The 23,030-nt window shown below is 37.5% G+C and overlaps 2 protein-coding genes across 4 annotated transcripts in view; one reads left to right on the top strand and one right to left on the bottom strand.

The window, feature by feature from the left end:
- Positions 1-5,486, top strand: part of LOC107678704 (wiskott-Aldrich syndrome protein homolog) — a 7,351-nt gene extending 1,865 nt beyond the window's left edge. Inside the window, exons 3-13 of one of the 2 annotated variants that reach the window (XR_001632959.1) lie at positions 440-526; positions 748-844; positions 947-973; positions 1,056-1,091; positions 1,439-1,631; positions 1,720-1,762; positions 1,901-2,054; positions 2,496-2,941; positions 3,255-3,366; positions 4,708-5,050; positions 5,105-5,486. Coding sequence is in view for 1 of the 2 variants with exons in the window: in XM_016474078.1 (XP_016329564.1) it covers positions 440-526; positions 748-844; positions 947-973; positions 1,056-1,091; positions 1,439-1,631; positions 1,720-1,762; positions 1,901-2,054; positions 2,496-2,941; positions 3,255-3,366; positions 4,708-4,763 (1,251 nt within the window). In the remaining variant the exon portion in view is untranslated. Of the gene's footprint in view, positions 1-439; positions 527-747; positions 845-946; positions 974-1,055; positions 1,092-1,438; positions 1,632-1,719; positions 1,763-1,900; positions 2,055-2,495; positions 2,942-3,254; positions 3,367-4,707 lie in introns of both variants that reach the window. The other variant, XM_016474078.1, reaches the window with a different exon arrangement.
- A 2,008-nt stretch (positions 5,487-7,494) lies between these two features.
- LOC107678691 (semaphorin-3F-like) overlaps positions 7,495-23,030 on the bottom strand; it is a 33,224-nt gene continuing 17,688 nt past the window's right edge. Inside the window, exons 3-18 of one of the 2 annotated variants that reach the window (XM_016474062.1) lie at positions 14,884-15,044; positions 14,623-14,685; positions 14,407-14,526; positions 13,908-14,001; positions 13,048-13,167; positions 12,799-12,944; positions 12,509-12,623; positions 12,345-12,414; positions 11,845-11,989; positions 11,521-11,743; positions 11,264-11,352; positions 11,112-11,153; positions 9,653-9,810; positions 9,327-9,394; positions 9,112-9,239; positions 7,495-8,584 (exon numbers count right to left, since the gene is read on the bottom strand). In XM_016474062.1, coding sequence (XP_016329548.1) covers positions 8,177-8,584; positions 9,112-9,239; positions 9,327-9,394; positions 9,653-9,810; positions 11,112-11,153; positions 11,264-11,352; positions 11,521-11,743; positions 11,845-11,989; positions 12,345-12,414; positions 12,509-12,623; positions 12,799-12,944; positions 13,048-13,167; positions 13,908-14,001; positions 14,407-14,526; positions 14,623-14,685; positions 14,884-15,044 — 2,150 coding nt within the window. In that variant the 3' untranslated portion in view covers positions 7,495-8,176. The remainder of the gene's footprint in view (positions 8,585-9,111; positions 9,240-9,326; positions 9,395-9,652; positions 9,811-11,111; positions 11,154-11,263; positions 11,353-11,520; positions 11,744-11,844; positions 11,990-12,344; positions 12,415-12,508; positions 12,624-12,798; positions 12,945-13,047; positions 13,168-13,907; positions 14,002-14,406; positions 14,527-14,622; positions 14,686-14,883; positions 15,045-23,030) is intronic. The other variant, XM_016474070.1, reaches the window with a different exon arrangement.

The raw sequence follows: 23,030 nt of genomic DNA, 5'->3' as shown, positions 1-23,030 counted from the left end.
GCATAGAGGAGAAACAATAATGTACAGTATGTGGAAAATAATGTGTTTTTTGAACCTTAAACCGCATAAACACATTTCATTACACCAAATACACAAAATAATGTTCTTTTTAGCAACATCATATGACCCCTTTAACAAACCTGCTCTTTACTTAATCAGAATTGTTATGCAGAATGTTTATGCATCTAGCATCTTTGCAGGTAGGGATGTTCTCTGAGATTATATAATAGCCCAGGATGATAAATTGCCTTATACTGACTCTTGTTAGCATGACTAAACTTGACCTGTGGCCAAGCAGGCTGAAATTAAATAAAGATACACTTCTGCTTTGAGTTCTGAGTCACAGAAGCTCAACTCAACTCAGTTCATTAAGTCACACTGTGGTAGCACCATTTAGACTTTAATAATATTTGTGTGTTTTTATTTTATTTATTTTCAGGAAGGGAAAATGGTTTGGGAGCAGGAGCTGTATAATCAGATGGCATATTCCTGTCCAATGAGGTTCTTCCACAGTTTTGCAGCTGATGTGGGTACAGGCCCTTTAGAAATCTCAATTCAAGCCAAAACTCAACGCTGTCCGACACATCTAAATAACTGCTTGAATTAAGCTACATTATTTATAAGAAATGTCTACTTTAAGTTTTTACTTTACATTAAGACTTTGTCAGATTGTGTCAAGTTTTCACTGTAAAATTAAAATCTCACAATCTGAGAGATCTAATATATTTGATTGCACTTGTGTCTCAGGACTGTCAAGTAGGTTTGAACTTTGCCAGTGAGACAGAAGCTGAAATTTTCAGAAACATCACTGTAGAGAAGATTAATCAGAGATCAAACCGCCAGGGTCAGTTACTGTCATTCTAATTTTATATGATTGAATCATTACCCATAAATACTCATATTTCATCAGTATCTTTTTGTGCCTTTTTTATATATACATATTTAGAAAAAAGACAGCATGCTCCGTCTGAAGGTATGTGTCCACAAGTTTAAACATACACTTAGTACTAATTGTTAAATTAGCATTTTAAAGTTGGTTTTATTTTGATTAATAGAAAACTTGGCACTACAACAAACCCCTCCAACAAATGGTGAGTCACTTTTAAAACGTTTTAAACACTTCATGCAGAAATGTAAATTCTGTCATCATTTACTCACACTCATGTTGTTCCAAACCTGTATGACTTTCTTTCTTCTGTGGAAATCAAAAGAAGATATTTTGAAAAATGTCCCAGTGTTTTTTTCGTGTAATCAAAATCATTTGTGTCCAATGTTGTTTTAGACAATATTTGTTCTTCAAAATACCATTTTTTTGTGTTCAGCAGAAGAAAGAAAACTTCTTTTTTGGGTGAAATGTCCCTTTAATTTATCCTGCAGTGATCACATGGTCTAATGCGTTGATAAATGCAAGTATTTAACCTATATGTCCAATAACCAGGTCCAGTTTCACAGCCAAGTGTAATGGCCACAGTGGACATCCAGAACCCAGATATTGTGGCATCAAGGTACCGCTCCACCCCAGTGCCAACCCCTGCACCAGCCTCACTTTGCATAAGCAAAAAGGACAAAAAGGGAAAGAAGAAAGGCCCAAAACTCACTAAGGCAGATATCGGAGCTCCTAGTGGATTTAAGTAAGAGTATTTTACCATACGACACTCACCTTGTGTTTTGTTTCATTTGTTTGATGTGATGCTGATTGTGCCTCTCATTCCTCTTCAGACATATCACTCATATTGGGTGGGATCCAAACTCTGGTTTTGATGTAAGAAATGTCGTTTTCCCTTAAAAATGCATAAAGATCTAAAAGATCATAAAGATTTAGTCACATAAACTGATACTCAATGCTTATTCTAATTCCAAGTTAAATAGTATATATGAACACTGACTTTGGCCCCTCTAGGCCAACAATCTTGACCCTGACCTGAAGAAACTGTTCAACAGTGCTGGTATCAGTGATGCCGAGCTGGCAGACAAAGAAACATCTAAGATCATCTATGACTTCATCGAGCAATCTGGAGGCCTGGATGCAGTAAAAGAGGAAATGAGGAAACAGGGTGAGCTCATTCAAAAATGTAAATGTAATAAATTCTGTGTGGAATATTTGGATGTTTGATTTGGATAATTTCACCTTGCTAAGATCCTTAATGTCAGCATGACGTGGAAATTCAGATCTATTTTCTAAATGCATCTTATTGATGTTATTGTAAATGATTAATCCATGCATATTTTATTTATTTATTTTAAATTTTGATCTCATAATTTTTTATCAAAATATCATAACTTGATCTTCCTAATGAAAAGGACAGACTTCTCTGCTGACGTATGACGGACTTCTCCAATCATTTAGTTTGCATAAACACCACCCCTTTCTCATAATCAACTGAAAATTCACATTCAGATTCATTCAATTAACAACCAATTAATAGAACCAAATTCCAGTACTTTTTTTTTTTTTCATTTTCAGTTGACTTTAATGGCGTTTGTTGCCCTCACAGATACTTCTCGGGGTCATTCCGGCTCTCTTCCTCCAGTCCCAGGAGGTCCTCGTTCTGCCCCTGCACCTCCTCCACCTCGTGGCGGGCTTCCCCCAGTCCCAGGTCCACCTGGACGTCTTGCACCACCTGCACACAGCCCTGGACCCCCGCATCGTGGTCCACCGCGACCTGCACCACCTGGAAGCCGTTCTGTGCCTCCACCCCCTATGCCATCTACTCTTCCGCCACCACCACCCCCCAGCCAAAGTCACAAGCCACTTCCTCCACCTATGGGTGGAGGTGCACCGCCTCCACCTCCGCCCCCACCTCCTCCTCCACCGCCACCTTCTTCAGCAGGCAACTTCCCCAGTAGCCCTGCCAGCTCAGCTCCACCTCCTCCTCCCTCTGGTGGTGGAGGACGAGGGACCTTAATGGATGAAATTCGCCGTGGACGTGTGCTAAAGAATGTACGTGAGACACAAATGCAATGCATTTTGTTCAATCGTTTCTATAAGGGCCATGCACACTAACGATAACGTTATAATAATCGTTCTAATTCTATGAGAATAGGGAAGTCCACATCACAGCTATAACGATAGCAATACAGAGGAACAATACCATTGGAATCACTTTCAGAACTATTTTTTTGCATTATCGTGCATAGGCCTAGTTATATTTATCATTTTATTTATCATTCTATATATCTATATATCATTATTGGTGTGAATTTTTACTGTGCTTTGTTGGGTATAACCACTTATGATGTGTTGTTTATGTCAGGTGTCTGAATCCCCGGACCCTAATCCTCCAGTTCAAGATGAATCCTCAGGGGGAATTGTGGGAGCTCTGATGATGGTGATGCAGAAAAGGAGTAAAGTTATCCATTCCTCAGGTAACCCATTTAATAAATCTGGGTTAACTGCATGGATCCTAGGTTATCTTTTTCCATATTTCACATTCGTAAATTGCGTCTTAATGTTCTTATTTGCATATTTGCTATGTTTAATTGATTGGACAAACACAGCAGGCAATCGAGGCAATCGTTTAAATAGCGGCTGCTCTCGTTCTTGGGCAACAGTTCGACTTACAGTTTTTCCTGTGTATTCCAGTTTGGCCTGGACCATCCATGCAAGAATAAAACGGTCTCTTCTTCATTTAAAGTCTGACACGTTACTTTCTCTCAAATGCCGCGAGCACAGCACGTCAACGTTTCTGCTACTGCGCAAAGCTAATGAATATTTAATGAAACAAGCGCTGTTAAATTCGAACCCCTTGTCCAAATACCCACACTTGCGGTCTTGGCCACTTGAGAGCGCGTGCGCAGGTAAAAAATACCGAAGCGCAGTGCCCTTAACGCACACTAAACCCACACTATCTCGAATACCGCTCCGGCGCGTATTCGAGGGTTAGTGTATCCCATCATGCATCCTGTTCTGGAAATAAATCGTGAGACTTTTTGCCAAGATCGCGCGAGAGGTCACGGAAACCTTTCCAATGTAAGTTAAATATTAATAATAATAAGATATTACATATAATTTGGTAGTAAAACAAAGTGCTACACATTTTATTGCTGCAAAGATTAGTATATTTATTTTTGTACAACATTTGCAACTACTTTTTATCACTTTATTAAATTGTGTCATCTATAGGGACTATAGGACTACTGAACAGACATTTACAAGTTGATTTTAAAATGCAAAGTATTGAAAATAATAATAAAACTCTGTAAACAATTTGCGAGTGTTTTACAGTGTTTTTACAACACTGTAAGTGTGTCCCATCAGGTAATGAAAAGTTGTACACACACTTGTGGTCTTCATGACTGTATCCCCTGTGAATGTTATATCTTCAATGGAAAAAAAAAAACTTGTGGTCTTCATGCTCACTTGAACACTTGGGCCAAATACAGGAAATACGTCATATAAGTAGTCAAGTGGTCAAGTGCAAAGACCACAAGTGTGGGTATTTGGACAAGGCATATGTTTGGTTGGTTGTTTCGACGCACACAAAAAAAAGAAACTCAAAATATGACGCGAGACAAAACATCAATAAACAGAAAAGAGTGCATTAAAATCTAGGCTATTTTCAGATTGCTGCACGCCTATATGCGCGCTATCAAAAAGGCGATTGTCTTTTTCAACTGTAATGGCAGACTTTTATTTTTGTGCATTTAGTATCTTTCTATCATTTGATACAAACAAATATGAACACTTTTTGTTTTTGCTTTCTTCAGAAGATGAAGACGATGATGGGGGTGATGAAGATGAAGAAGATGAATGGGATGAATAATGCTTCTCTCTGCTCTTGGTTCACACATTTATGTCATCCAATTCAGCAAAATGAGCTGATAAAGCTGATGCTCAGTGGTAATCATTTTAGCAATTGGCATGAATCTTCAGGTTATTCCAGATTAAAGTTGCACTGAATGATCTGAAGATCTGCTGTAAATCCAACAAAGCAATAAAAACCCAACTTTGATAATGACTAGGTTTCAAGCCTGTTTTGCAGTGTCTCAGCCTTGTTTCAAAGACTGGTCTGTTTTCAACTCCAGCTTTCAACTTCACAGTAGCTCAGCAGTAGCTCAGTGCGAGTTCATTCAGGAAGAAGGAACTGTAGTTGAGCCAAACCAGGAGTGGTGTTAGATTTCATCCAAACATAGGACTGCCAAGCTTAACCACAGGTTTATGTTGGATATTTCCTTCTGTGTGCACATGCTTTTGACTCATCAACTGTCTTATTCCAAATCTGCCTTCTTTACAGACCCAGTAATGTTTTTCTTGTCAAGATATATCTAGTTTTCTGAAGCCATGTACAATATTCTGTGTATCTGTTGGCTGCACAGGACCTCCCCCTACTACAGGACAAATCGGAATGGAACTATCAAAAAGGTTTAAAAAGAGTATTAAAATAATCAGATGAAAATGTACTGATGATGACACTTTTGATATAGATAGATATGTCAAGTTTTCCGATAGTTAAAACAATAAATACATAAGTGGATAAAAACAAAAACAGCAGTTTATTGTTATTGCTTTAAAAAAAACACCTATTAGGACTCCCAAACCCCAGAATACCATGATAATAAAATAATATTTATCACAAACAATCACATTAACATGAACCTACACAAACATCTGTAAATACAAAGAGGAAATATTTAGAAAGCAACCATATTTAGGAAGTTTCTGTTTAGTTCAACAACCAACACCAAAGGAAAGAGACAACAGGACAAAGAAAGTCTATGTGGCATTAAAGTTCTTCAGAGAAGCTGTGTCGGATGTCATTCTGCACAATGACATCTCTGTGGAGAGGAATGAAATGTGGTTTGGACTCTAGAATCTGTTCTCCACCCTTCAAGACCAGATAACATGTCTCGGGTTAAAACTACAAAGCATTTCATCAAGCGCTTTTTATACAAAGCCATTATAAATATTCCTCCAACATACAATGAAGAGAAACACTCTTATCCTTTCAAAAAATGACAATAGTGGGCTAGACAAAGTAAATGTTCTCAGAAGAAAATTACACAACACTTTTCCCTTGCTTTTGTCCTTTAGTCTGGTGTCAAGTGATATTCCATAGAAAGTGCTTGAAGAGGTAGACATTTCTGGCTTAAAACACACTGCAGATATGAAATATTTCATGCCAACTGATAAAAAGAGCTGATTTTTTGCCCATATTTTTTCTTGAGAATCCCAAGGTTAATTTAAATGATTCAAATGTTAAAATATATATGTCTACAGGTTAACCGATTTAAATATATCCAAAAACATCTACCTCTTCCGTCTCAGCATCTCTCCATGTGTCCTGGTCCTGTTAATAAACAATACAAACAATGACATTTTCCATCAAAACCAGCCCTGTCCCACCACCAAAGAGCACAACTCACATGAATATGTACACTCTCACAATAAATATGTTGTATGGTGTGGATGAGAGAAAGAGAGAAGAAGAGAAGACAGAGGGTCACGTGACGGATGAGGAAAGAGAGGTTAGTTTTTAATCCTGAACAGAGATTAGTCAAATACATACATTTTCTATGTACATGTGTCATTGTCACACAACACAAAGCACAGATTCTGTGTTTATACACAAGCAAAAAACATGGCCACATATCACCATAGACAAACCGTGGAATACAAAATGTTTTGATTTGATGGATTGAAAGTGAGAATGTTTTTAGTGGTCCGACTATCATCAGAGTCCAGAGTCAAAGATAGAAGAGACCAGACTGAAAAACTGTATCTATATATACAGCAGTTCAAATCAGGGAAGATCCATTTGCTCATAGTAGTTGGGGGACAATCATTTGTTTTACAAGACAAAACAAGAAGATAACTGACTTGTATTTTGGTTACAATCAAAATTGCAATGTGAAGTACGTATCAAGGCTTTTCACATCACAGTTAATGCTATGTCTGGTTTCATTGATCACAAGGGAGAGATTCTGAAGCATAATTACTACAAACAATTTTTATTTTTGCAAATCTCATGCCATTTTGGTCCACAGTCTTGTCTGAATAAAACCTTTAAATTTCCAGAGCAATGATCCAATCATGTTACAAAGAGCTGTTTGTTCCACTACAAAAAGGAGACAAAATATATAATATTTTTAGTATCAGATAAATATTTTGTTTGACAATCCACATATTTGAAATGTAAATCATTTTTTAAATGTAATTTTTTAATCGAATGGCTAATAATGTTATTGCAATTATTTTAAATTCCCAATCTATCTAAAGTTTTATCTGAAACATGTTTAAACATGCAAATGATACTGAAATATCATTTTTGGTAGAAGTTTCTTTTCAGTTCTAGGCTTTCAAATTTCTGTCATGGATCAAAACATTAAAATTAAAGCTCAAATGTATGGAGGACTAGAAGTGACACTTAAAAATAAAATGATAAAAAAAAAGTTATCAATGTATCATTTCATTTTTTCAAGTATAAAACTATTTATTTTCATTTTAATGTTTAAATGATTATATTACTATATATTCATTTTAATTTTAAGTGCCACTCCTAGTTGTCCATACAAATTGACCTGTTCTTCAAAGGACTTTTAACTACAGAAAACTCTATAAAAAGCTGCAAATGCCAAGAAAAGACAAAAACTTTGGTGGTCAAAATGATGGTAAGATATATTGTGCTATAATTGTAGCCTTGCAGAAACATAAATCCAACCATCTTGACTACTGTATTTCATGATCTGGGGGTTTAGAGATGACTGACTGAATCAGCGATCTTTAAATTTTGCCCAAAACACCTTTTAAAACCTCTACAACGCACATGTTTTCAAATGTTTCTGATAATATTTACACTGCAGTCATTGGTGTACTGAATATTAAAATGGAATAGCTTATGTTTTACATAAAACAGCAGTAGTTTTGCTGGTGTGGCAGGATGTTTTAAGGAATTATAATAATAGAAAACTGAGTGGTTTAATGCTAGCTATGGAAGTGAGCACATCACAGCCAGATTTAGATTAGTTAGGGGAGCTAAGTGCATCAAACTGTACCTCAAAATGAAAATCAATCTAGTTCAGACTCAGTCTGACACATCGAATGAATCAACTGAATCAGTCTAAACTAATGAATCATTTTATTAAATGGACCGAGTTTGCCTAGAGGAAGTACATAATGATGGGGCACATGGACGGGACATGGTCAACAGGGTCTCAGGTGCTGTTTCACTCACTGCTCTTATAGCTCCTCCTCTTCCTGTTCTCCCGTGTGCCTGCGGTTGTTTCGTTTGGCTTTGTGTGGCTGGCTTTGTATCTGCTGCCTGTAGGACTGGCAGTACTGGTTGATGAGACGCACCTCAGGCTGTGGGTGGAGCTGGAGAGCAGGTGGGTGGGATTGAGGGGGAGGGGGCGGCGGTGGAGGGTGGTGATGGGAATGGTGGCGGCGGTGCTCTGGTTCTATCGGGACATCTGACTCAGTCAGCGCCTCTACTATTTCCCGGTCCAGGATCCGTAGGGAGATGCGTGCCACGGTGTGTTTGAAGTTGTTCTCGGTTGCCAGGCAGTGGTAAAGGCCGGCATCTGATTGGGTGAGAGATTTCAGCAGGATGCCATGACCGGTCTTCAAGACATCTTTGTCTCGACTGAGCTGAAAAGGAAAAGGAGTCATTTATGCCTTAATTAATGATACAAAATATAAAAGATGAATTTTGAAGCATGTTTCAACTGCTTTTGTCCATACAATGAAAGTCAATAGGAGTTCAAAACAACACTGGACCCCACTGGGTTTCATTAAAATGACAAAAAAACAAAAAACCCTGAGACATTTTTCAAAACATCCTCTGAAGAAAGAAAGTCATACAAGTTCATAATGACATGAAGGTGTACCGTAATAAAATTCTAATTTTAATGGTAAAAATTGTAATGCGTCTGTCTTTCTCATTGGTTGTCTGTGTGTTATAAAGGTACAAACCAGACTTCAGTACTTCAGTACATTGGTATATTAACATTATATTAATTCATGATTTTTTTCCTGTAAATTTAAGTTAAATCTGCGAAACCAAAAATTTTGCTACCATATTTTTTATGATTAAATTCTTGCAACCACAGCTGCCTTTTTTACTGTAAATTTGAATGATGGCAGAAAGCCTGATAATAGTAACGTGAGTATCTTACTGCTTTTCGCTTGCCGTCCTTCTGGTAGAGCCATTTGACAGTGGCCTGCGGGGATCTTGGCTGGCACTCCAGGAACGTGCTGGTCCCCTCAACCCCAAACTGCACTGTCTCCCTCAGACGCTTCTCTACTGAGAGGGTCAGAGAACGGCCACATTCAAGTTTCTGAAGATCTCCTGCATCATTATTCAGTATCATATGAGAGGCTGTTTACAAACCTTTTGCGTTGAATCCTCTGCATTGCCGTAGAGGATCTCCGTGTTTGATATCTTGCCTTCTGCTTCTCCTAAGAATTTATTCACATCGATTTCATGGTTAAAAGCTTATTGGTTATTTTAACTGTGAAATCAACTATTGCTGCTAATCATACTGTTTATTTTCTATTCTGTTTCTCTTCAGCAGATCTGATGAAAAACAATATGCATTGTAAATGGATTGACCATGTTATCAGCAATTAAAATGGGCAGTTAATGAAGTCTAGAGATCCATTTGCACATAATTTGGACCATGGACCACCCATTGGGGTAAATGAATGTGGGCTGACCTTTTGGTAGCCGGGGTGAAAGCAGAGCAGTGTTCCCCATCCCAGGCACAGTAGGGGTCGCGGGCCAGGCAGCAGTCCGAACAGGCCTTGCCATAAACGGCACACCTGTGCAGGGACACCTGGGTAAGACCCCTTTCTGAAGACACGTACAACTGTTGCTATAAACCGCAAAAGAGAAAGAGAAAAAGTTTAGAAACTACACAGATTTTTCACTGATTTGTATCAGTGTCATAGCTCGGATATTAAACAAAATTGTGTTTTATGCAGGGTTATTATCATATTAACTACAAAACTTACTAAACCATTAAAAAAAAGCATGTATATAAATTAAAAGACATATTAAGAACTAATAAAAAGGACAAAAATTTACAGCAAAATTACTCAAACTTAAACTAATTAAAATGAAAATAGAAAATATAACAATAAAATCTCATTAAAAATGAACAAAACTATAATATATAATTAGGTACATCTAAAAAAATTTGAATATCATGAAAAAGGTCAATATTTTTTGTCACTCATTTCAGAAAGTGAAACCCATATATTATATAGATTTATTACACATAGAGTGAAATATTTCAAGCCTTTATTTCTTGAAATTTTGATGATTATGGCTTACAGATAATGAAAACCCAAAATTCAGTGTCTCAGAAAATTAGAATATTGTGAAAAAGTTCAATATTGAAAAGTCATGGTGTCACACCCTAATCTGCTAATTACCTCAAAACACCTGCAAAGGTTTCCTGAGCCTTTAAATGGTCTGGGTCAGTAGGCTACACAATCATGGGGAAGACTGCTGACTTGACAGATGTCCAGAAGAAGGGTAGGGTAGGGTAAGCCACAAAAGTTCATTGCTAAAGAAGCTGGTTGTTCACAGAGTGCTGTATCCAAGCATATTCATAGAAAGTTGAGTAGAAGGAAAAAGTGTGGTAGGAAAAGATGCACCGGCAAAAGGGATAACCGCAGCCTTGAGAGGATTGTCAGGCAAAATCCATTCAAGAATTTGGGGGAGCTTCACAAGGAGTGGACTGAGGCTGGCGTCAGCGCATCAAGCAGTGCCACAGGCTGATTGCCTCCATGCCACGCCGCATTGATGCAGTAGTTCATGCAAAAGGAGGCCCAACCAAGTATTGAGTGCATAGAAATGAACATACTTTTCAGAAGCCTGACATTTCTGTTTAAAATATCCTTTTTTATTGATCTTATGTAATATTCTAATTTTCTGAGACACTGAATTTTGGGTTTTCATTATCTGTAAGCCATAATCATCAAAATTTCAAGAAATAAAGGCTTGAAATATTTCACTCTATGTGTAATGAATCTATATAATATATGGGTTTCACTTTCTGAAATGAGTGACAAAAAATATTGACCTTTTTCATGATATTCAATTTTTTTTAGATTTACCTGTATATCAATGACACTAAAATAATGCTGATTTTACTACAACTATATTTACCCTTTTAGAAGAAATCTTCAGAGTTTTGACAGCAGCAGGAGTCTGGAAAAATTAGAAGGACAAATTTACAACATTCAAAATCATGCATTAGGGCATTTTAAGGTCATTCCTACCCAACAGCAAAAAGTCAGCAATATTCTGTATTTTTGTACCTTAAAAACCTCAACCTCTTCCAAAATGAGCTCTTCTGTTGTGCTGATGTCTTTTGGTAAGACAATCACCTTCTGGACTGTTCCACGATCTAAAGTTCAAGGTGAATCATGGGTAGATTAGATTTGCCCATGTTTGAAAAGTTTTACAAATTAGGTGGTTCATGTTGCAATGCTGCACCTTCTCGTGCAACTTCAGGAAGAACTCATCCTGCATGTAACTAAACAGAAAGTATCTGACATAATCAGAAATGTCTAACCTGTGCCCAGGAAGAGCACCTCGTATCTTCCATCCACAGCATCCACCAGGTCCACAGCAATAGTTGTGAAACGGTAGTCAACGCCAGTCCTGACCACCAGAGGGCGCTTGTGTATCGGATATATAGGCTGATACATCAGCGGATGGGCACGTACGAAGTTTACAGCCTCGTCAGAGAAGGCTTTCGTGGTGTGGAGATCAGGGGTGAAGGTTCCTCCAGGACACTAAACAATAAAATTGAGCAGAAAGATCAAAATAGAATGAGATAGCAACAAAGACAATAATAAGATACAGTACAAAACTGGATTTCATAAGCAATACTCACAGTCCCCGGGCGAGGGTAAGGAATTTTGCCAGTATAAGGTGTCCACTGGTAGTTGTGACCATGTTTGTGAGAGAAGGGTCCATTAAAGACATTTCTGATGTCTGCCATTGAGTACACACACACGGCAGAGCCTTTAAACACAGAGCTGGAAAGGAAAAGAGAGAAACAGCATCGGCATCATAACTCATTTAACAAATAACCATCGATATAAACACTGATCTGAAGGAATAGAGATGTTACACTCAACACAGAGGCTTTTTGGGTTCAACTATGCCTTTTAATCTATATTTAAATTATGTTCAAAACATTTCAGGAAGATTAGGAAGTTTTTTTTTTATTTTGTTTCAGAAAAAAAGTCTTTTATTACCATTTATGTGATAAAACACTTTTGTTTAATTAAATGTTTCCCTGTTGAAAAAAAATCTTAATATCTTAAAAAAAAAAAATCTTACTGATGCCAAACATTTGAGGTTTTAGATGTTTGCATGAGATTATCTCACCCAGCAGTGGAGAACACAGCATACACGATGGGGTTCCGTTCATCATGGGTCCTCTGGATGAAAACATCCCCTACAAAACAAACAGACATCAGGCATCAGAGACAGACAGAGAGCTGATTTAGAACATGTTATGATCATGGGGGGGAGAATAACATATGCCATACTCAGTTCATCAAAGTAAGTCTCAACACCATCTGCACCAATCACAGAACAGACCAGTCGTGCTTTAAGGAACGTCGTCCACTTATTCACCAATGACCTTTGACCTCCATCGTCATTCTAAAGGGAAAGCACACAAACAGAAAAAAAGAGATTAGACTTTAAACAAACCTTGGGTTCATCTGATTTGCATAATGAGTTACATGACAAAAATCATCATGATTAAAAGTAGATTATTAAGTCAGAGTGTGACTTAAGGAGTCAAGTCTTGTGTCTAACATCATGATTTTCTCACCAGACAGACTCGGCCTACTCTCGCGAGGACGCTCGGAGCGCTGCCCCCAGAAGCATCTAAACTCTTCTCCCGAAAGAAGAAGTAAAGCTTATCATCATTCTTCTCTGCACTGTCTGGAATCTTCTGGATTTTTATAAACACAGGCTCTGATGGAGAGATAAAGGGATTTGTAAAGAGATAAAAGGGAAAATATTTGTCACCGGTCCATCTTTTAATTTTAATCACTGTACCCCTCTGCTCATATCATACCATTCAGCCATCGGGAGTCATACTGTTCTGTTCTGACAGCTGGACGGTCTCCCAAGGTTCTGAAGATGGCTGGATCTGTACCCATAAAGTCCACATGTACCCCAGCATACAGGTTCCCATCTGAAGAGGGTAGAATGAGAGTAATGTGGAGAGAGAGAGAGACAAATCATGATGGATGAAGACTGGCTAAATTTATACTACTGGCCCATTTATACTGCTAGAAGACCCTCATACAACTAGAAGTGCTTAACAGAATAGTTCCCACACTTCTGACCAAGGAATTTCCACGACTCCAGTCGATCAAGGTCACTGGTTAAGCATTTTCAAAAATAACTTCATAAACATTTCTTAAGCAAATTTCCATTTCTAAGTCAGGTACCAACACCTTTGAATTTATAGATTCAAACAATTGCACAAGTTTTGCTCTATGGAGTAAAATATACTACTGTTCAAAGGTTTGGGGTCTCTATGGTTATTTCTTTGAAAGAAATTAATACTTTTATTTAGCAAGGATGCATACAATTGATTTTAAAAAGACAGTTAAGACATTTATATTGTTACAAAAGATTTTTGTATTTCAAAGTAATGTTGTTCTGTTGGACTTTCTATTAATGAAAGATTCCTGAAAAAAAATATCACAGTTTCCACAAAAACATTAAGCAGCACAACTGTTTTAACATTGATAATAATTAAAAAATGTGTCTTGAGCAGCAGCAAATTAGATATTAGAATGATTTATGAAGGATCATGTGACACTGAAGACTGGAGTAATGGCTTTAAAATCTCATTTGTGCTTTTTGGAGCTTGACTACATGCTTTTGTTATGAGAGATACAAAAGAGCAGGGGAGAGAGGTCTCACTGATCAGAACTGCTGCGTTCTCCTGGTGGGGATCGTAAGGAGACTTTCCTTTTCCAGAGTCCACATAACCAGGAACCAGCCGGAAAAGGTATTCCTACACACAATCACACACAACTTATAAGTTAAGAAAGTGAATGTACTGCAGAGCTAATGTTTTTTATATGTGTAAAATCGTAAAAGATCAAATTTTAATCAAATTATTGCACCAACATGCACCAACATCAAACATGCACCAAACATAAAAAATAAAAATAAAATAACATTTTGTTGATCATAATTTTTTTTATATTGGTAATCTTTGTTATTGCTGATGAAATACAAAAATCATTGTCATTCACAAGATTAAGACTGCTGTACTGTAAACATCATGTGTGTACCTCAGCTCTCCAGCGATCATAATTTTTTTTATATTGGTAATCTTTGTTATTGCTGATGAAATACAAAAATCATTGTCATTCACAAGATTAAGACTGCTGTACTGTAAACATCATGTGTGTACCTCAGCTCTCCAGCCTCTGTTGATGAAGGTGCAGATGGGTTTATAAGCTCCTGTGCCGCAGGTGTACAGGTGAGTCCTGTTCCACGGCTCAATCAGACGCACAAAGTTAGCACACTCTCCCTGAGAACACACACAAATCAGAAGAAAAACGAGAGATTTTAGCAGTGTCTATTTCTTTGTTAAAATGATTAATCAAAACAGACTGTAAAAGCGTACCTGTCCACCTTTGCCAGTTAATTTACACTCCCCTTTTCTTTGTGCTGTTGCTGGCCAGTGAATCTGAAAGCACACAAACCTTATTTAAAATACTATAACATAATCACTAAAAAAGTAGCAAACATACCACTAAACTACATACAATTGAAATGGTTCAATTACAGCAAATGAACACTTAAATTAACTCTAAATTCACAACCTTTTTATTGATTTCTTACAATAAGAGAAAATGGAGAATAAAATAATTCCATAACATCTTACAATAAGGGGCTCTTTATTGACATTTTGCATGTCTAGAGAGACCAGATATTCCCGGCTGCCCAGGTAGAGCCGGCCTTGGTCTTGGTCCATATGCAGGATTCGGTAGTCACTGGTGTTGAAGGAGAAACTGAACGGTCGTATGGTTTTTGTCTCCAGTAACTCTGAACGATAGAGAGAAAATATCAGGTCAAAGCAGTTAACATCAACAAAATCTTTTCTAAAAGTATCAGAGGTAGTTCATGTATGGGTGCTTTAATTGTGAAATTATCCATCCACATGTCTGGGTTTCACAGAAGTGGAAGTCGTCACAGTTGGGTAAGCCGTAAGTGTCTATAGTGGTGAATGGGAGTCTACGTCAAATATATTTTTTGCACTCCCATTTGCACAAATAGCAAAATAAGAACTCTACAATAGTGTTTTCATGACTTTCAAAAAGAGGAAAATATAGACAGAGATTAATAATGGCAGTCAGAAGAGAGAAGAATGTCAAAAAAAAAAAAAGATTCTGATGACCATTGAAACATATCATAAGAGTTTGTGAAAAAGGTTCATCCTATCCTGCAGACCTTTCAGTTCAAGCCCTTCTTGTTGTCAAAGCCTAGGACAAAATGTTTTCTTATAAATTGAATTAAATATTACTTCATGAATGAATGAAAAATATAGACATTATATATGTATAATAATGAATATATATTAAATAATGCTATTTTATATTTTTAATTAAGAAATTAATTATAAAATGCAGATATACATATATATATATATATATATAATGCTTATTTTATTTTATGCGTTAGGGTTAGGTTTTATTTTTTATTTTATTTTAAATTATATATATATATTTGTTTTCAACCCAGGTTTCTTTATCTGTCATATTTTTCACACAGCAGGTGCTGGTGGTTTCCATCTCTCTCTTTTTCTTTCTCTCTGAGGGAGGACACAAGAGAGAACAGAGCAGGTGTAGAGATGAGAGACGGCTTCAGCTGTCTGAGTGCGCTGTGCTCCAGTGTACTAAGTGTCTTTTCCCCGTCTCTATCACATTCAGCCACTGATTTCCCCAAAGACACATCACCAATTAAACCCGTCCATTTACACCAAATATCTAGTTTTTCCATCAATGTTCAGCTTTAAATGACATAAACATAATTACATACATCACACAATAATAGTGCGAAGGTCGGGCCAGGGAATGAGGAGAAGCGAGTTGACATTAAACATAAATCTGAGGTTATGAGGACGTGCTGACATCGTTGCCCTCTGAGAGTACGAGAGCAAGTGCGTGATTTTGAGCAAGTGCGGAACGGCGGTACTGACACAGACCGAATCTATAAATTACTCCATGTTAGCGTCATACCACAAACCACTTTGATCTCAGAGGTATTACTGTGCTCTCGTCCAAACGCCTGTCCAGCGTTACACACTGGATAAACAGAAATAGAACGGGCCGGTGACAGGAAGGTCAGAGCAAAGTACGTGGAAAAGGTTTTAGATCATGTATTAAATAAAGACTTGATTAAACTCTTGTATACATGTTTAAAAGGAAACTGAAGGTCCAACCTAAATAACATTTAGTCATTCAGACACTAAATGTGAACAGACGTATATGAGATCACATGTGAACGGGTGAGATGCCACATATGCTCTCAAGGTGTGTGCCTGCACATGTGTGTTAGGTGTGCTCCTCAGGGCTCTAACTAGGTGGCGAAGTGTACTAGTGTGTGTGTGTGTGTGTGTGTGTGGTTCTGGCAGCTGTGTGGGTGATCCTCCAGTCGTACAGAATCTCCCTGGCCCGATCCACAGGGGCAGCCTGGGATTCCAGACCACTCGCTGCACACTGGGGCCACGGATCTATTCTCAGCGTGCTCTCTCATCCCCGTCCAACAGGCTTCATCCACAAAATCCACTATCTTTTGGCAAGGGAGGGCAGCTCGCTTTATTCAGTGAGGCACCTGACAGCCTGTGGACGTCAGGTCAGACCTTGACCTTTACACTGTACAAACAATCTGAAGCACTCACCCCTGAAAGAAGTGATGGGGAGTGATGTCATTTGAGTGAAGAAGTGCTGCCAAGGAACTGACACAAAGTGATCAATGTTTGATTTTGCTTAGAAAAAACCTTAGAATTAATAAAGTTTTATAACAAAAGGTTAATTTACAATAATAATAAGTAACAATAATAAATAAATATCAAATAAATGTATTATAATGTATTTTATATTTTTAATGATAATGTATTAGATATGTATTGTTTAAGAATAAATTAATATTTAATGGTTTATTATTAATTTATTATGTTTTTCTATTATTAACGGTATATTATTTTTATATTGTATTAATTTATATTTTATAATAAATATCAAAAACTTTTTTATTATTATTATAAATGTGTTTGATGTTTATTTATTATTTATTAAACAACAGTAATAAATAAATATCTAAATGGTAAAATCTCCCCATAATACATTCGATGTGTATCTCTGAATGTCTATCAATTATTAGGTGACGCATATCTTTTTACGTGTTTTTGGGGAGTTCTGCTTCTAGTATTGTTTTCCAGCTGGCTGGACCAGTTGTGACTTTTGCCCAATCTGAAGCACTCACCCCTGAAAGAAGTGATGGGGAGTGATGTCATTTGAGTGAAGAAGTGCTGCCAAGGAACTGACACAAAGTGATCAATGTTTGATTTTGCTTAGAAAAAACCTTAGAATTAATAAAGTTTTATAACAAAAGGTTAATTTACAATAATAATAAGTAACAATAATAAATAAATATCAAATAAATGTATTATAATGTATTTTATATTTTTAATGATAATGTATTAGATATGTATTGTTTAAGAATAAATTAATATTTAATGGTTTATTATTAAGTGTTTGCCACGAGTCAAAATCAAATTTAATCAAATCACAATGGCATAATTTAAGGAGGACAAAAGCAGTCAGATTTTCCACTCATAATGTCCCAATTGCAAACATTTCATGTTTGCCAAACCTAACTACATGATGGTGCCAACAACAGACAGATCAGGTTTAAAGCAAGAAGGGGAGAAAAAAACTGTTACAGCCTAGTTTTTATAACGTGTTTAATGGAAAAATATGGAATTTTGTATATTTTTCCCAATTAATTACATTAATTTATAGTCTTTTGCACATGGACATACACGGAAATACTGAACAACACATACTATTTTCACAAATCTGATTATCTCAAGACTTGTTTGAGAGGTTGCGTTTAATTTAGTGGGTCATTATAACTCATTAGTGTCCCAGAGAAGTAGAGAAGAAGAGCACTTGAGTCCAGAATTCTCAAGACAGATTTGCGGAGAGACTCTGTGGTTGTACCAATCTCTTGCCTAATACACAAAGATAAGCTGTGGAACATGCTGAACAATAAGTTGGGGAAAATGTCCCGTTTAATAACAGCCCCTCTGTTGCCTGTAAAAAAACATTATGCAATGCTGTGGGGAGGAATAAGACGCCAGACCCCTCAATTAAAGTGCAGTGGAAAACTGGATTTTATCCCTTAAGTGACACACATCTGAAAACTTCTTGTGTATGTTATAGCAAAACTCTGCTTATAATGTCCAACGGAGCATCATGATTTCACTGAAATACATCTAATAATACAGTAATCAGAGCCAATGCCTGGAGGCAGGTGGACAGCAGTTGCTGCCTCTGTGAACAAGGACATCTCATTAAAAAAATACATCTGGACGAGACTGGCATATTAGGAGCTGCGTCAGCAGTTCAGTTCAGTCTGCTCAGAAAATAAACACAGACTGTATAAAAAGTACAGCAAACTATCCACGTCTGTATATTTCTTTTGGACATCTCTAGTTTGAGCCTCGTCTAAACTCCTGCTGCGACTGCGAGTCGGCCCTGACAGCTTCTTTCCAAAAGCTGCCGCTGCTCCACCTCACTGATTTCATAACCCTCTCTGGCCAAAGACTTTTTTAGGAAATCAAAATATTCAGGTCATGACCTAAATGCACAAAGTTTCCATAAGCAAATATGTTTTCATTGCTTAGTCATTTAGGAAGCTCTTTTAATCAAAAATGACTTAAGGTGCACTTGTAGCAACCCAGTTAAAGGAATGTTTCAGGTTAAATACAATTTAAAAGGGTAGTTCACTGAAAAATGCAAATTCTGTCATAATTTACTCACCCTCATGTCATTCCAAATCTGCATGACTATTTTGAAAAATATCTCTGTGCTTTTTTTGTCTCTGTCAATGAGTTCAGTGTTGACATGCTGTCTAAAATATCTTCTTTTGTGAAAGAGTCATACGACATGGTTTGGAAGGACATGAGGGTGAGTAAATGATGACAGAATTTACATTTTTGAGTGAGCTATCCCTTTGACTCGTATTGAGCTATTCCTTTAGGTTCTATGCTCTAGGATGCAGTGATGTATTCAGAACTATTTAAAGGAATAGTTCACTTAAAAATGAAAATTTTGTCATCACACCCTCATGTTGTTCCAAACCTGTATGAATTTCTTTCATCTGTTGAACACAAAAGAAGATATTTTGAAGAATGTTGGTTCAACAGAAGAAAGAAACTCATACAGGTTTGGAACAACTTGAGAGTGAGTAAATGATGACAATTTTCATTTTTGGATGAACTGTCTAGTTTCTGGATCAAGCTGACTTTTATTTAAATCTTAACTGTTATGCTGCACCAAAAATATTTCACTGCATAGCTCTATTTTAATCTGACATATAACAAGGGAGAGGGATCAGATCACATTATTGTTCACACGCATCCATGTATCGTGAGCATGTAGGCCTGGCTGAACACTGATGTACTCCGTCACAACCATATGCTATTTTTACAAACTATACTGCCTAGACTTTTTTTTCCACTGTGAAGAACTATGAATATGCTTGTCCCACTATGTGCCATTTTTACAGTTTGATTCTATCAAATTTTGTCATTGTGCTCAGCCAAACTGCAACACTGAGCTAATAATTTTTCCAATATATTTTTATACAAGTGGACAGTGTCTCCTTATAAAGTCCACCTTCAAGTTTTCAAACATTATTTTAATTAACGCGTTTAATTTGTGGCTGCAAGCCAAAAACTCTGCAGGCTGAATGCCAGACTACAGGGAAAAGGGTAAAGAGTATCATGAGAATCTTCACAGATCCAACTTTTAATAATGTTGTTAAATCGGTTCCTCTGTGCCACTCTGCTCTGGATTTTTTTTTTAAAGGCCAAGATCATTACTTGGACATGGGAGGCAAGCATGGGGGAAAAAACAGACCTTTTTTACAGGAAAGGACATAAGCTAAAGTGTCTCATTGGTGAGGAATTCCTCCGAGTTTCTCCAGGGAAGGAAATGTTGATTGTAGACGAAATGCAAAACTCTACATGACCCCATTATAAATGCATCTGCCAACAAACACTTTGCACAAGAAACTTGGATGGTCATATATGAGAGAGAAACCAATTTGTATTCATTTGCAAGGCTTTGATCCAACAACAAAGATAAGTTTGAACAACACAGTTGTATCACTACAAATCAGATAGACGTGTTCAAAAAATACCCTCATTATTGCACAATGCGCCCATGCAAATCCTCCAGTATAATCGGTCAATTATTTTTGATGTGAACTATATAATGTCTTCATATCTATTGCCATCAACAGCACAAAGCTTGGCTAAAAGATCAACGTAATTCTAGGAGGTACAGTAACTTTAATTTTGAAAATACTTGAGAAGCTGATCTACAAATTTGTTGGCTTATCAACAAGTAAACTTTTTGCCTTTCAATTTATGTGCCGAATTTGAAGCCAAATCTGCTAAATAAATCTGTAGAATGGATTTATTTGGAAAATATGTTAAATGTAGCAGAGAGTCCTGCATATGCATAATCAATTATCAAAAATACTGAATAAACAAACACTCAAGTGTCACTGGAAGTGGAGAACTTCATGGATGATTGGAGATTCAGGGCTGTGTGAAGATTTCTGTGTATTTCGGAAGTGGATCTCATTCCCATAGACATTCAGGGGTCAAGCCACATAAGAAAAATCATCTTCTACCTCTATCATCTTCTGGTTTATAGAATTCATTTATCCACATACCCTTTCCAAAAAAGTTTCCCACATTTATAAGCGAGCATTGCTGTCAGTTTTTAAGTGGCACTCTGGGAAAGTGGCCTAGCTCCAGAGAGAACTCACGGAACTTGAGTGTTACTCTCTTAATGCACTCAAGTCACTCATCTTGGTCTTGAGATGCAATAGGAGTGGCAGTGTATACATAGATAAACAAACAATAATTTCAAGAGTGTAAGACTGAATTATTTCCATTTAGATCCCCTGAATGGTAGTCCCAAAATCTTTAAGCCCAACCCTGAACATAACTCAAACTTCATACCTGATCCTAACAAAGCCAGTGGCTCTGCTGTGGGGTGGAGACGGATTCAGGCTGGATGACACTGGCCGAAGCTCCAAACATTCCTGTTGTCTCTGTGGCATTGTGGGTATAGAAAAGAATCACCCCCCTTTAAAATAATCACATTGTAAGATTGCGAGCCGCTCTAAGGTGACTGAATCCCTACAACAGGAGGTTGTCCAGATGAAGGCCAATGGGGTGACCATTTCAGCCATTGCAAGAGAAGCTGGTCATTCCAAATCTGTGATTTCTAGAATATTGCAGCTTTACAATGACACTAATTAATTAAAGTCCACCAAAAGGCTGGTCATCCACATAAGACAAATGCATGAGAAGACAGGATAATGCGGAGAATCTCAATGGCGAATCGGTTCAACACTGCAGCTGGAATCTCTCACCAGTTCAGCACTGAACAGGGTATGGATCTGTCTCGGCATGTTGAAGAGAAGTTGGACTGAAAGCGCACTGTGCAGTGACGAAGCCTCTCATCAGCAAAAAGAATCAAAAGGCTAGACTCACCTTTGCTGAGGAGCATGTTGTGTGGAGAGAGGAGAACTGGTCCAAAGTTCACTTTGTGATGAGAGCAAGTTTAATTTATTTGGGTCCGTTGGGAAACATTATGTTCAGCGTCAAACTGGAGAAAGATTAAAGCCTGAGTGCATAAAGAAGTCAGTAAAAGGTGGAGGAGGAAGTGTCATGGTTTGGGGGATGTTTTCTGCAGCAGGAGTTGGGCTGCTTATACAGCTACATGGCAGGGTGAATGCAAATGTGTATCAGAACCTCCTTCAGCAACATGCAGTACCTTCCCTGCAATGTCCTGTAAGAACAAAAAAAAGATGAAATGGCCAGCCTAGAGTCCTGATCTAAACCCAACTGAAAATCTCTGGAAAATCCTTGGTGTCAAAGTGATGGCTAAGAAACGCATTACAGTTACCGAACTATGGAAGAGACTGGAAGAAGAGTGGACCAAGATCACACGAGCGCAGTCTGAGAAACCAGTGATATCCTGTGGCCGCAGATATGCTGAAGTCGTTCAAAGCAATATATATATATATATATATATAATGCAATGAGGTTCATAGATTTTGTACAAATTGTACAAAACACAAACAATGGAAAGACTGACTGTGTAAATTCGGAAACACTGGAAATTATGACAAATTCCTTAATTTTCACAAGGAAAGCCATAAAAAGTGTTGCATGGAGAAGTATCAAAATATGAATGTATGTGTTCTTTATTTCACACTGTTCAGCTCTGAGGTGCTTTGCAAAAACAAAAGCATTTTGCACAGCATTTTCATTTTCAGTGTAGCCTGAAAAATTGTAGCTGGAATATTATCGTGTCGTGCCTGGTTGGGACACTGTGTCAGGAAAGCCCAGCATCCTGACAGTAGGGTGTCATGAAGAACCATGTCTCAGCTTGCTGAACTGGCACAGGTTGGCACACGCCACCAGGTTGTGCACTAAATATATCTTGCAGAGAAGACTGTAAGTGTGTGTATAATGAAATGGGCAGCCCAGAGTCCTGATCTAAACCCAACTGAAAATCTCTGGAAAATCCTTGGTGTCAAAGTTATGGCTAAGAAACGCATTACAGTTACCGAACTATGGAAGAGACTGGAAGAAGAGTGGACCAAGATCACACGAGCGCAGTCTGAGAAACCAGTAATGTCCTGTGGCCGCAGATGTGCTAATGCCATTCAAAGCAGGGGCCTCTACACATCCTACTAATTTCTGATAGCTGTAAACTT

Source organism: Sinocyclocheilus anshuiensis, unplaced genomic scaffold (assembly GCF_001515605.1).
Source record: "Sinocyclocheilus anshuiensis isolate Anshui unplaced genomic scaffold, SAMN03320099.WGS_v1.1 scaffold13, whole genome shotgun sequence".
NCBI classification, from domain to species: Eukaryota; Metazoa; Chordata; class Actinopteri; order Cypriniformes; family Cyprinidae; genus Sinocyclocheilus; species Sinocyclocheilus anshuiensis.
Note: the sequence above shows the minus strand (reverse complement) of the source record. Positions and strands in the feature narration are given on the sequence as shown.